Below are 15709 nucleotides of genomic sequence, written 5' to 3' on the forward strand. Positions count from 1 at the left end.
GAATGTAAAAATGTTTGGATGACGAGAAATCTTTACTGATAACACGACCAAGTTGTTTATCAATATTACTAAGTAGTGCCATGTTTTAATCACTCCTTGCATTAAACTAAACACTTGAATTGAAAACTAGAAGTAAACTATAAAAAGGAGTTAATTTGTTGAGTTCGAAACTTTTACATGATGAGCAAAAAACTGCTGCAGTGTTAAAAATAGATGAATTTCTTCAATAAATTCGGGTCCTCCAAAATGTTTTAGTAATGATTAAATTGTTTAATTTCTAAACAGAAACATAATAGGCATTAATTTTATTGAAATGAAATGTATTATAGCAAATTTTAGTCAGTTCACTTCGAGTTTATTAATTGAAAACTTCTTCAATCATTTTACGGAACTTACCTGACCCTCCTATCTATTTTTAAGAGCAATTTTTAGAAAAATAGGCTTAGAATTTTTGAAGTCTGAACTCCTGGTGTCGCAGCTTCCTACATTTCTTTGGAGAGAGAAAAGAAAATGTATTAAATGTAATCTAGAGACCTCACAGTGAACACTGACGCTTTTGGATTCATCGGAATCTCTTTTGAGAGCGATTTATGAGATTTGAAACAATTCGTTCCTTCAGCGTTCTAGTAGTTCGGCAGTCTGCATTCCTATCGAAAGAAATTGACCGATCTGAATAGCCTAGTAACCAGCCCAGGCTCTGTCTCTCTCCAGAGAAGTGAGTCTCAAGTACTTTACGTCCAAAGTAAAGTTTCTGTGCAGAGAGTAATGAAAGAGGTTGGTTACTTAGATTTTTGACTTTCTAAAATAGTTTAGTACTATTTCATTCCATTCAAGACTTTACTGTTTTGCGCTACTCACTGTTTTCCTTAATTTTCGGCAGAACTTCTTTTAATTCACTTAGTTACCTCTGAATATCACGGAGTCTTGGCCTTCTGTCTACACTAGAGAACTGATTTTAAATATATTAAATTCCTCCTATTTTGTTTTAAATATTATTACAAATTAAATTAAAAAAAAAATAATTATAAATTTATTAATTAAAAAGGTGCCGCAGGTACGAAGGTAGACAGGTAGGTGGCTTACGAGGAAGAAGAGATGTCATCTGAGAGGGAAGAAAGAAATTGTATCAGACAAGAGGATCAGACTGAAAATGGCCAATATGGAAAATCCGGGAATGAATGTAGGTTTATACATTATAATTTATATTATATTATATTCCTTAGCACTAGTTAACTATCGAGTGAAATTATAGGAAAACATTGAACTTTAAGATAATTAGTTATTTTCAATGATCAAGCAACTTGATTCAGGCCAAATACTTATCAAAACCTAATTGATTTTTACGATTCTTGGTATTGCATGTTTGAGTTACTTGAAATTATAGAGCATAAATGGTTGATCTTTTTTGAAATAATTTTGGGTATTAGACATTCAAATAATTAATTTTAACTAAATATTAATTTCAAAGTTGCCTTTTACAGCTTGCTTCTACTAGCAGTAATCTTAAGAAAGCTTTGTACAATGTTTTGAGAAACGTTGTAACTGGATTGTTTTTTATGGCGAGTCAACTTCGGGTGTTGGTCGCTAGATTACCAGTGCCGATATTTAGCCGATAGATCGTGAGCAGTAATGTAAGAAGTTATCATTCGAATTTATAATATTTATATAAAAACGTTTTCGAGAAAATAGTAAAACAATCTTATAAGCACACTTCAATCACTTCAATGAGAAAAGTTTTTATTTATCCCTAGAATTTTTACTAAATATTGGCTTCAATTAGGTTCACTACAATTTAAGTACTTTTTGGGAATCTTGCGTCCCAGAACCTCTCCTATTTCCTAGAAAAGAATATTTTAACTTTTTACAATTTCGAAATTATAGCATCATATTTGATGAAAACAAAGTAAAACATGTGTAGAACATTTAAAAAAAAAATGGACACAAAAATTACTATAGTTAGTTTCTTTCTTTCAACCATGGAAATGCAGAAAAGGAAGCAAGGGCGGTGCTGAAGTAACAGACACAAAATAACATGTTAAAAAGAGGGCCCAATGGGAAAGGCGCTGATGTATGAAGTGTCCAGCAGAAGCTATCTGTACGTACGTTATTTTCGCGGCACATCCGCCACTTAAAAAGATTCCACATTGACGTCTTGGCTGTATGTTTGTTACAACATGTTCTGAACAAAACGTTGATTGCTGTAGTTTACATTTAATGTTAACATAATATTAGTAAAATAAAACTTTCCCTAAATGGTAAACAGAATTAGTTAATTGTTAGTGAACTCCAAATTTACATCATCATTAGTTAACAATGTATATTTACAAATAGCTATATGTGTATACATTATTACATTTTGCTAATAATTTTGTAAAAATAAACGACACAATTGCAATGGGCATTTTTATGGTCGTTTCTTAAATTAAAATGTAATTAGAGGGTATTAGAACAGTTTTAGGAATGTTCGTTTTGTCACTTTTTAAGAAGCTTACATTTCAAGCTAACTTTCTCTTTTCCCTCATGAGACGATTGCGATGGTAACAGATTTTTTATTTCCACCTATCACTTGTTTAGTTTTCCCTACGAAATAGTGATTTTAGTTAGAAGCTAAAGATCGCTGAACGTTCAGATTTGATATTTGATTTAGTTGGCGCGATGGGAGTAAGGAGTAACCTTGTGGACAAATCATCCACTGATTTGTATCATATTTCTTACTTGTTCAATTTTTTATCGAAGCTACTCCAACGATTTACTTTAACTTTAAGTATCTACATTTTTTTGTTTTGTTTTGAGAAACGCTCTGAAAAATTGATTTTGTAATTTTTAACTGGTCATTTCTAGCCTTGTTAGACCGATCTAGGAGAGTAGGAGAGTGCGAACAATGGCCAGTAGGAGCTATTGCAAACGTCGGCATTTTCTTTAAAAGTATGCTCCAAATACTGAAGTAACATTGGTTGCTTAAGGTAGATGGATAAAACAGAGCAGCCGCTTCCATTGACATCTGTTTGAAAATGTAATGGGTGCTGTATTGACGTGAGTATACTGGAATACTATATCCCAAGATTGTCTACAGTGTATTTTCCAAATTGTCCACCGTACGAAAATATCTAGTTAGCAGTGCCTTTTAAAGAATACAATGCATCCAGCAACCAAAGTAATCTCTAATAGTTTTGTGAAGGGCCAGATCATTCATTTCTTCTGAACAGTCTTTCTCACTGTCTCTTTTTATCTTCCTCTTTCTCTCCCTGGACCTCTTGCTGGAATGGCCTACAGGTCTTTATTGGGATGTATATTTTACTCAGTTTATACATGTGGGATGGCCATCAAGTGTTGCAAGCAGTTGCTCTTGACCTTCTCATAGAACAACATCGAGCTTTTGCTTCATTAAATGATGAATTAAGGTTCCGAATGTTAATGCTTCTGCACATTTCTTGGCACAGAAAAAGGTTTTAAAAGAAATTTAAATTCTATTTTATAAAATTCTCATCGATTAAATAATAGTAAGTACTTCTCAACAGGTCTTCGAGAACTAGTTACCCTCTATTACCCTCATCTTGACAACTGCTTAACCTTACTCAAAACTCCAAAGTTCTTTAAATCCATTTTACTATTTTTCAGCTAATGAGAAACAAAATATTATCTTAATTTTCTTCGTCGATTGAACTTCGAAAATAGAAGAAACTATTTCTTTAAAATACTTTTCCCTTCTCACTATTGTTAGTTCTTCCTTACCTTACTGATCACTGTTAAACGACTCACATATAAGACTGAATCTAACCTCGTTGTACCTACCTTCTGTCAAATATCCTTTACCGTAGCTCATAAATAAATTCTGAATTTACTTTTTATATAAAAGGTCTCCTATTTTTATTTCCATTAGGACATTAAGTATCTTAGAGCCGTCACTTTTGGCTTAAAACTTTATTTTAAACTTTCTTTCAGGAAATATTGACTCCGGGGAAGTTACGACGTCACGCTTCCTTCAGCAGAACCATTTTATTGTTATGAAGCAAGTGAATATGTGCGATATTGAAGGCAGCCTATGCTTTTAGTACTAATTCCATGTTCCAAGAATATTTAATTACGTAAACTGCAGAAAGAGAAGATCATGTGAGTTCTCACAACAGTTTATTTTGTTTAATTTAAGGCGCATCAACATCTGAGGTTATTGGCGCCCGGGGCTTTTTTTCAGAGCACTCCGGACAGTGTTCTGTTGTTACAGACAATACCGTCTATCACCGGACAGTGAAACTGTAAGACGCTCCTTGGATTATTTTTTTTTTTAAAGAATAGTATTTATCTTTTAAATTGAAAACCTTGTAAAACCGAATGTAATAAATTGGCCACTTTATTATTTTTATTAGTTGTCGCTTTTTTGCTTACCATATTCACTTTGTGACAACTTTTTAAAAGCTTTTTTTTGAACAAAAAAACTAAACAAAAACTACCAGACGCATGGACATAAAGTGTAATAACAGTGTTTGAAGCGACCTCCAAGTAATCTCAGTAATTTCTAGTCCCCTAAACGTCTATATACTTCATTATAAAAAACTAAACTTCCAAAGTCAGAAACAATTTATTCTCTTTTCCGGCCGCACACACCTACAAATTATATTTTTTACTACCAATTTTCTTTTATTATTTACGCTTTTATTTTTACAATTTACCAGGCATTTATTATTTTTGTTCAATGTGGCGATAATGGCCTTTTGTAGTAAGAAACGACCTCGTAATGGTGAATATTCTTGAATGTTCACTTCTATTGAAGATTTCTTTCTGTTTTAAAAAATCTATGATATAATTTTTATTGAATATATTATATATGTTATATTTTTATACCATCTAAAGTCGGTTCACTTTTTTTTTGCTTACAATTTCTGATTTGGCTTAAAATATCGGTTATATCGTATTTATGTTACAGCAGAAGTTCTTAGGAACCTTGTCTTTTATTCGGGAAGTCATCAGACCTTACATCACTGACGCTGAACGAACGATACCTTATGTTATGTGAAATGTGCTAGGCAATTCATTCTTCAAGGTTCTTGCAGAATATTTAGAGATGAGTTCTCCAAATTAAACTCAGAAATAAAGAAGAATTCAGTGTAGTGTTGCAGTGGAGCCCTTCTATGATAGACAAACTAAGGATAACTGCAGGCCGGAATCGGAAAAATAGAAAATCATACAAGAAAACTCCCTGTAAACTCTTGATAGGATTGGACTATTCTTAAAGTACGAAATAGTATTAGAATGAGCAAAATTAGGGTTATGTTCGATTAAATTTTTTTTTCTTGAGGCCCTAGAAGAAGCTAGTTCGAGAATTCTCGAGTCTTATGAGTCGATACATTTTTCGACCAAAAAAGATTAGAAGCCGAGACATTGTCGAAATAGATTCATACATGGTGCTGTAGGTAGGGTAGGTCTACCTTAGTAACAATAGTTTTCCCGATGTTCTACTTTTTTAAATATACTCTTCTGCTGTTTAAAATATGTATATAAGTTATATATCTACATATACTCGTAAGTTACATATACGATGTTTAAAGACATTCATTGGTACCGTTAAAAAAATAAAGTAATAATATTGAAAAATCGAATTTCCTAGATAGCACTTTCTGTTGAAAGATTTTGTCTAAAGCTCTTTGCTGGGTCCTATGGTAACACGGATTCGAAATATTAAATATTAAACTTCTGCGTTATTCATTTTTGAGTAATGCGCTCTTATATACTCTCCCATGCCGAGACGAATTAGCAAAAATCATTTTTCAGTGGAGACCTCAAAATGAATGTTTCTGTTAGGAATTGAGAAGTACCAATACCTTTTTTATCTTAAGAAAAATTGTTGTGCAACTTATATACGATCTTCTCTCGCTACAATTCTCTAAGCTCTAGGTAAACTATAATATTTGGCTTTTTAACAAACACGGTATATAATTAATTCGCAATAACAATATATGATTGGTTAAACCGTAGAATTCCCGGAAGGGACTATAGATCTTCTCCCGCTGAAATCCTGAATCAATCTCCCCAAAAAAAGTTTCAAATAAAAATGGGTATCAACTACATAGTTTCCGCCGACGGTCATTGACCATGGCAGATGTCTTTATAATTATTTTGTACACCCAGGAATGTATTTTATTTTTATTTTAATAAATAAAGACTGTATAAATAATAAACTACATAGATTTTCAAAAAATAGTAAAACATTTTTTGTTTGTTTTTTTTAAATCTGAAATTTCGAACTTTTCGTAATGTCGTTTTTTTCAGAACCTGAATTTTAATTACGCTTTTATCTTCGTTAATATTATACAAGACATAAATCCGTACTTAACACTTAGAGGGAAATGTAATCTTCCAATCACTCCCAACCAGCCCTAATCGAATGTTCCTACAGAAATCTTTTGAATAGTAGTTGGAGAGGTTGGATATGCATGTAATGAATGTACGAATATTACGTGAAGGAAATCTAATGAGCCGTTAACAAGAAAAAGTCAAAAAAAACAGAAATCTGCAAGTAAATTGGTGCACCGTGTTGAAGATGTTTGTCAAGATGTCGATCTGTCCCAATGTTCTCATAAATATAATTTGAACCCTCTTTTAACCCATTTTTCATTATTTAAAAAGAATAATTGTACTAAAGAACATTAACAACTAATCCATTGTTTCATTTTGTAATTTCAGAATTTGCTGTGTTTTAGTTAAGGATGGAAACAATGAAAGGTTAAGAAGAAACAGACATATGTACTTTAGAATCATCGTGTAATTACACCTCTGGGTAAATATCTGTCTCTTTCATTTTTAAACAACTCATCCTTGACAGAATTCGCAAAACGCTTATTGTTCACAGTTAATGCTTCTTCAATGTTAATCTACTAATTTTATATTTGGAAACATAAAATTTGAACATTTTCTCATGATATTGTTCATTTATAATATGTTCCTTGTGTAAGTTGTAAATAAAAGCTGTGAATAAATTTATGTACCAAAGACTGCCGGCTGTTCTTTGAAATTGCCTTTGAATTTTAATACAGTTTTAGATATATGCTAGTTTTTATAGAATTGTTTATTCTTTATCTAATGTTATATTACTTCTTTTCTTTTTTTTAAATCGATATGGGTTTTGATTGGAAATGCACGTTGTGAGATACCAAGTTCCTCTCCTAAAAAGTGATTTTTTGACCATATATTATGTGTGTGAACCAAATAATTGTAATTAACAAAATAATAATAATAATAATAATAATGAAATAGAACCGTACTTAAAGATACATAGATTGTTCTATTACTTTCTTTATCTTGTGTATGGTATTTTGAGCATCTCAAATTATTTACGAGAAGCTCAATTTAAACTTAAGCTGGTATCCAATGTAGATCAATCTGCTTGGTGTATTGCGAAGGTTTAACTCAAAATTCTAATTATTGTTTCTTGACATTGCCATTAACGATTTTCTGTATACTTTGGAAACCAAATACAAGAAGCTTGATACATTGATTTTAAAGAATTCATTTTAGATTGCAAATTCACAGGGATTCAAGTAATCACTTTAAATGATGCCAGCTAAAATGCTTAAAAGTAACGTGTACTTTACTTCCACAATTGTTAGTTAAGTAAAGCCATATTTTAGAAGGAACGGAAATCAAGTTTAAAGCAGTTTTTAAAAATATGAGAAAGAGTGCAATATCTTTTTGTTTTCACATAACGGAACTTAAAAGGTTCATCTTTATCTACAATGATGACTCATTGATTTGTAATCTCCTTTGTAACTTGTTTTCGTACTGACAACTGCTCTTTGTTGTTATCTTCCATTCATTCTTATCTTTTGCTTGTATTCTTTCGAGAAACTAATGCTTATTTTTCTGATTTTTAAATAATAATTACATGGTCTCGCTTAAAAATCCTTTGTACCAAACTTTCTATTTAATACTTTTCTTGTTTTCAGTGAACCCATGTTTATCAAAAATCTAAGCGAAAGATATCTCGCTCGGACTTCGTTAAGATAACATCCTATATATAATTAAGACCATTCAACAATGGTAAGTACAATAGACTGCTGTTTTTACTCCTTTGCTTTTATCTTGTTTACAAACGTTGTATCACTATCAAACCATATTTACCGTCATGTTTACATTAAATATCATTTGGAATTTCCAAAATGTTAAAAAGGATTAGTAAGTTTTTATACGCTTTTGTGTGAATCTCTTATCTTGCTTGTTGGAATCAATTTGTGGTCGGTCGTTTACTTAGTATTGGATTGTCTTTAATCAGATTTGAAATTCTTTTAACATCGAAACGTTTTATGAAATTAAATTACTTGAAGTTTTAAGGGGTTAGTGTAGGTAATAATTGGTTTTCACTAACATATTCAGTTTTCCTCTCACGACCCTATATCTAAGCTATCGTTGTAATGAAGTTGAAATCTACATAAATGCATTTTATTTACTATGTGACTCTGTTTCTTCTTTCAACAAAAGGTTAAGTTTAAGTTTGTTCGCAGTTTCATCCTGTTAGATCGTAGTAACAATGACAAAATAAATTTACCTTACCCACACAGTCCCTAGTTTACTAACAGTTTAGAAATCGAAGAATAAGGAGAATTTCACCTACAATATGGAACGAACAAAATAGATTTCGCCTTCTAAATCTGTTCTAAGACTGGGCAGTTGTAGATGCTCCAAGGTAGTTGTAACCGTAAGTGCTAGCTGGACTTGAGCACGGGAGCCTAGCATACAATGTTCTGTATATACTACCAAAACGTGTTATTACAATTATTATTTTGGGGACGCTTATGTTGTTTGGGTGAATAATACACGAATTAAAAATAAAATAGTACAATTTTCTAGAAAAAAGTGTAAAAAACTAAAAAAATCGCGTCGGAAACAATTTAGTATTGGAACAGCAGCAATCCTAAATGAAACTCCAAGATTGGGTTTTCTTTTTGGAGATCTTCTGTTCACTCACACAATTTCAATGACTGGCTTGCATAGGGTTGTTAAATTAAGAAATAAGATTTTTTTAGTGCTCATGTTAGTTCTTTTGTTTTGTTAAATTGCTAATCATTTAATATTCATATTGTGATGATTATTGAAATCGGATTATTTTTTTTTCAGACCTAAGTTCTAAATAAATAAGTGACGCATAATTCAGTGATAGTAATTTTTTTGTAGAGCCGGATAGCTGACTAGAAAAGTTTGGGGAAATTAAAATATGTACGAGGGTCGTTTGAAAAGTCCGTGCAAAGTCAGAGAGATAGCACCACTGGCGCGTATCGAGGTTATGTTTAGTTAGTAGCATCTCTTGGAAGAACACACACCAAGTTTCAGCCAGATCGGTCTATTTCTTTGTGTTTGGCATTCGTTTGAATCTAAGAAGTCGAGTGATTTTCAAAAAATGGACGAAAAAGAATTTCGTGTGTTGATTAAACACTACTTTATGAAAGGCAAAACGCCTCAGGAGACTAAAGAGAAGCTTGATAAACATTATGGTGACTCTGCACCTTCGATTAGAACAGTTTATAAGTGGTTTCAAAATTTTCGGAGTGGCCATATGGGCACAAGGGACGCTGAACGTTCTGGACGCCCTGTTGAGGTTACTACTCCAGAAATCATTGATAAAATCCATGATATGGTGATGGATGACAGAAGAGTGAAGGTGCGTGAGATTGCTAGTGCTGTGGGCATCTCGAATGAACGGGTACATAATATTTTGCATCAACATTTGGACATGACAAAGCTATCCGCAAGATGGGTGCCGCGATTGCTCACGCTTGACCAAAAACGAAATCGTGTGAAGTGTTGCAAGGACGGTTTGCAGCTGTTCCAGAAGAATCCGCAGGACTTTAAGCGTCGTTTCGTCACTGTGGATGAAACATGGATACATCACTACACTCCTGAGACCAAAGAACAATCTAGACAATGGGTTACCAAGGGGGAAACTGCGCCAAAAAAGGCGAAGACCGTTCCTTCGGCCGGAAAGATTATGGCGACTGTCTTTTGGGATTCGCAAGGAATAATCCTCATCGACTATCTGGAAAAGGGTAAAACTATTACAGGTGTATATTATTCATCGTTATTGGACCGTTTGAAAACCGAGCTGCAAGAAAAACGCCCACGATTGGCCCACAAGAAAGTCCTTTTCCATCACGACAACGCACCAGCTCACACCTCAGCAGTTGTGGTCGCAAAATTAATGGAAATAGGGTTCCAACTCGTTTCACATCCCCCCTATTCTCCAGACTTGGCTCCCTCGGACTACTATTTGTTCCCCAATATGAAGAAATGGCTGGCGGGAAAAAGATTTTATTCAAACGAGGAGGTGATTGCAGAAACGAATGGCTATTTTTCAGACTTGGACAAATCCTATTATTCGGAAGGGATCAACAAACTAGAGCAGCGTTGGACGAAGTGTATAAGCCTAAAAGGAGACTATGTAGAAAAATAAAAAAGGTTTACCCCAAAAAATTAAGTAGTTTTTATTTTTGCACGGACTTTTCAAACGACCCTCGTAGAGATTACTTGAGTAATCCCCAGCTGAGACTGTCTTGAATAAATATATTAGAATGAAATTTAAAAATGCAAATTATAAAGCGAAGAAATGATCAGAACTTCTCAAACTAAATAACTTTTAGATTGCATGACATATCTAGGTGACAAGTGACATGGGAGCCCACAATAAATGCTCGAGGTAATAATTTTGTAGTCAGTCTAACTGTTTACCATACAGAACTTTTATAATCTCAATAATTAACCATTTATTTACAAATATACTAAAGGGACCATACTTAAATGTTAATAGAATGCATAATTTATCTTATTTAAGGTAATGAACTAAGACTTTCTAACTCGTGCGTTATAAAGTTAGTGCAAAAATAATATAAATAGAGTTAGCTAATTTAGTTGCTGAAGAGAAATTTATATTTTTATTATATTTTACCAGTATTAATACTGGTTCATTTTAAATAAAAATACTTCTAACATAATATTAGCTTTTCACAATTGTTACTTATGAGAACAGTATTATTTTCGATGTATTAACTAATTACAACGCATTATAACTTGTAGATGTCTGCTAGAGCAATTAGAAGTAAATAGTAAAGTAAAAGCAGATCATTTGTTAATAAAATATAATTTTTTAATTGGCAGTCTTCCCGGGAGATAAAATTTGGAACAGAAAAAGTGTGTACAAGCACAAGATTGTTGTGGATTATTTCTGCACTATCATTAGAACGTACAATTTTGAAAGTCTCTTTAACTTCTAGTTCATTACTTAAATAAGATTAATTACTAGTATTCTATCGACAGTTAAGTACTTTCGATTAAGTGTTTCGTCAAAACATTTTCTTAACCAAGTGTTGCTGATTTACAGGTCAATAACTGACTGCAAATAACATAATTCACAATTTATTTTATTTACATAATTTTTCAAATTACTGCATTGTGCAAACACATTATAATCACTCCAACTTCGTACAAAATAATCAGTTTGTTTTACTCTTTTGCAACAACTTAGCGCCTTATTCCGCTGGAATGTAAGCCACTTTTACATTTTTTCGATGGTTGGCGCATACTCTTTATTTTTAAAAAAGGGTTTTGAATAATGAATTTGGTCCTCATATATATATTATATGAGGTTTGTAGCATGATTATATATATATATTATAAATAAACACACCAACCACCAAGCAGTATGTTAACAATTAATTTGTAAAAAAAAATAAATTTTAGATTTGGTAAATCTGCAATGGTGTCTGGGTTCTTTCTCATCACTACCACTCCCACAACTTGTTGCAAACTAATGAATTTATCCTAATAAATGTGGTTTTTAAGATCCAGAAAAAGTAGCTTGTCTTACTTATCCTTCCTACTACGGTATAAAACATGTGAACCACTCCTTGGTTAATACTTCGCTATCAGTACTCAAAGTATCCTTTTACAAAATAGTAAAACTTTACATTGTGCTCTTGATTTAAGAATTGAACTTAATTATTAACATATTCCAGCTTCTTGGAAACAATATCTTCTCATTTTATGGGAAATATAATTACGAATGTTATGTGGATAGGGAAATGGAAACACCTTGTTGGTGTGAAAATAAAGAAAAGTCAGCAAATTGTCACCAGTACAAATGTTAATGGCACCACACTAATTATCTTGTCCACAGGATGTGACCATCTCATGGAAGTTAGTTCGTCTTTGCTGGATCTTATAATGTAAGCCATATGCCCGCTTTGTCGGGCCGGACTAGTCTCTCTGTACTGTGAAAGGGAATAAATCTGTATAACTTCATTATTGCATCTTTATTATCAACTGCTGGTAAATTTAACTTTTTTTTAATAATTAGAAATTATTAGTTCATTTTCCTTTTGTATATTCTGTTTAAATTGGAAAAGAATTTGCTACGCAGTGCCGATATAGGGGTTATGTTTTGCTCAATACAAGTTTCTGGTTTGTAGCATGATTGTATTCTTGTCAAATATGTGTAATTGAATTTATGTAAAACACTCGCACAACTTTCTCTCCCTTTTATTTCTAATTGCCAAATTTAAAAGGTTTAGAATTAATATAATATAGATATGTCCTAGCAAAAAATATAAATGTCGAGATTAGTGTTCGAATTTACTTAAATGCGTACCTACTGAAACAGCTCTTTCTTCCTCACCATTAGGACCTGTAATGACAACCGTATCTAAATAATGATTTAAAATAACTAATAAAGAATCGCGAATGAAGTTTAATTTATTGTCAATCATATTTATTATTCAACAATTAATCATGAATAAATTTATAGGCTTTACTTATTAGTGATTTAAATAGAAAGAAATATTGAAATAACTTCTTTTATTCAAATAATAGTTTTTTAAAAAGTACAATTGGCAACTTGTACCCAGAAGTGTATGTATTACAATAAGTAATATTAAAACAGTGAAAAAATATTTAATGTTACTGTTTGATATAAACAACGGTTGGTTCAGAATAAAAATGTAGAAAAGGGAATAATCTTAGTAATAATAATAATAATCCGATTGAGGACTTTCAACCTGCTTAGTTGATCAAACTTTGTTGTGTATTTATTTGTCTGTGGAGGAAACAACTTAATCAATAAAGTTGATGTTTAAGGGTTGAACTATGTTACAATCTGCAAGTAAGTATGCGTAGTTAGAAGTAAATGGATGTACAGTCGGATCTGCGTTGAAGCGAGAGTGGACGTCTGTCCTATCTGGAACAGTACTGTGTGCTCTCTCGCAACATAAGTATGTGTGGGTAGGAGGGGGTAATGTAGTGCTTAAACACACATACAAACAATATGCCCCATACAGACTGGTGGTGTGTATCTGTATGTGTGTGTATTGTTGGTGGCACCACTTCACACACAGATGTAGGCATGTGCTGTATCTGTCGGCCGACAGGGGACTCTGCAGGCGCCACATATCGGTTCCTCTTTGATCTTCTTCTTCACTAGTTCTTCATTCACTACTCTTAGGTTTCCACTCTCTCCCACTTCTACATTTGCACAAATCCATTCCCCAGCCGCGCCACATATCTTTCTTACTTTTATATTTTTTATTGCTTTGACGCCATTTTTTTTTTTCTTCCTGTAGCTTATCTCTATTATAATTCCTTCTATTTTTCTCTTTGACCTCCAGGTTGTATTGCGTTAATGGGTACCTAGTTGAAAGAGCATAAGTTTCTTCTCTTGGAAAAGATCTAGTATTAACCCTCACACAACTTTTTCTTAGGGCAATTATTGTACTACTAATTTACATCCGGAACAAGGTGATGTGAGCCAACCATAAATTAGACTTGCCGGAAAGTTAATTCAAACTGGAATCACTAACCACCTTAGTCAGTAACACCACCAAGTGCGAAAATTTTATTTCACTTTAAGAGAAGGAAGTATGTCGTTCATGTCAAATTTCTACAGAAGAATTTCCGAATTATAATTTCTGGTGTAATTAGATTTTTTTTTTCTCCTAAGAAAACGGTCACTGAGTAACCCAGAACTTTTGGTATACTCATAAATGTCGTTTCTGTATCCCCATTTCATCTGGTAGGACGTAGCGATGAAATTCTCTCATACGGAAGTACCACTTATTTGTTATCTCAAAGTCTGCAATGATTAATCTCTAAATTGATAATCATATTCATCTTGATTATTTGAAATTTTCTAGGAAATTTCTATTAAGAATTTTTGGAACGAAGTGTTTGAACTTTCCTCTACTATTAAGGAGGATGCTAAATGTGTTACTTAAATTTCGAACTTGAAGAAAATTCATCAACCGTAAGTACCATTCACTGAATTGATTTTTTCTGTTAACTCTTGTTATATTTAATGTATGGAGATCTAAACTTTTATTTTAAGTGTCGGTGGATTGTGAGGGTTTGGTATTGAGAGTTATTTGATTGTTAAGTGGCCTGTAGAGTTTGTAATAGAATTTCATGAAGAACGTTCTTAGAATTTTGTAGGGAAAATTTTTCGTTTTTTTTTACGAATATTTTGATTAGTTAACTTTAAATCTTACTACTGAAGCCAGGATTCAAGGATATTAAGGAGGTAATATAGATGGCAATATTCATGGCGAGATTAGTGAAAGGATGTCCGTGTCATGGACGTAGATGGTGATTGTGTTAGAATACTGAGGTAGTTTGACGTGTGTACATAAAGTACAAATAGCATAAAGAGGCGCAAAGTACTTATACCTCCTACTTACTTTAAATACTTATGAGAAGCGCAGGTTTGAACGGAAAATAAAGTGCCTTGTCCAACCAGAAACAGCAATCGGTGAGCTCTAAATTAAAGATGAAGTATTAAATGGTAGAGAATCTCTACAAAATTAATTTCTTTATTTTATTTTTCGGGAAATGTTTCAAGTGGCCCCACGTTTAATAAAAATTGAAGAAGCAATTTCCGATAAAATTTCAAACAATTTGAAAATCTTCAAGTAAATAATTCCTCCAACTAACCAGTTACTTTCAGATTTGGAACCATTTTAATTTCAGATTATTATTTTGAAGTGGCACAAAGAGGATCCTTAAAGTGGTGAAATGAAGAGTGAAAGAAAGCAAAAAAAATTATCCACACCGAAATGTAATTGGAACATTTAGTATGCAGTTGTCTGAAGTGCTCTGTCGCCAGTTCCTTCCGCCGAGTGTAGGCCATTAGGGGGCTCCATACGTAATCTGCCCGGGTACAGTGAGTGCCATGTCTTTGTTCAGGCCAAACTAGCCGGAAAATACCTCATTCTGTACTCTTCAAGTTCATATGTATAAAAAGTACTTTACAGAGATGTACTCCAGTGACCACCACTACAGACAGCTTAACACACGTCTCTTCAACTTTGCTTTTATTTGCTTCCGACGACAACGGGATTATTGTTTTTAAAAGCGATCACTTGGTTAAGTTTCAAAATTCCTTTTTTTATGTTGTACTTTTTCCTGTATTTCTTTAAAGGAACTGTAGCAACTGCATTATATTTTGAAAATACTTGCCACCCTATATGTAATTTTGAACTTTTTAAACACTAAATTGAATAGAGTTTTCGCAAAGATGGTATTTGTAATTATGTTCAAACATTTATTTTATATACATATATGTATATTATGTAAATAAAACTAGCGTGTATATACAAATATTCTAGTGCGAACCATCATGTGAAGAGTCAGAAGGGTTTTATGAGGATTTTAAAAAAAAGTGATTGATCCCTAATCTAGTCAGAAA

The 15709-nt window shown here is 32.7% G+C and overlaps 1 protein-coding gene across 1 annotated transcript in view; it reads left to right on the plus strand.

The window, feature by feature from the left end:
• thoc6 (THO complex subunit 6) overlaps positions 1–15709 on the plus strand; it is a 35991-nt gene that overhangs the window by 12326 nt on the left and 7956 nt on the right. The window contains exons 4-10 of the mRNA XM_074127174.1: positions 1046–1180; positions 2842–3033; positions 3943–4110; positions 6679–6772; positions 7938–8031; positions 12155–12306; positions 14163–14272. Of these exons, the coding sequence (XP_073983275.1) occupies positions 14231–14272 (42 nt within the window). The 5' untranslated portion in view covers positions 1046–1180; positions 2842–3033; positions 3943–4110; ... (2 more) ...; positions 12155–12306; positions 14163–14230. The remainder of the gene's footprint in view (positions 1–1045; positions 1181–2841; positions 3034–3942; positions 4111–6678; positions 6773–7937; positions 8032–12154; positions 12307–14162; positions 14273–15709) is intronic.

Source organism: Rhodnius prolixus, unplaced genomic scaffold, assembly GCF_049639745.1.
Source record: "Rhodnius prolixus isolate KJV_2025 unplaced genomic scaffold, Rpr scaffold_3, whole genome shotgun sequence".
NCBI lineage: Eukaryota > Metazoa > Arthropoda > Insecta > Hemiptera > Reduviidae > Rhodnius > Rhodnius prolixus.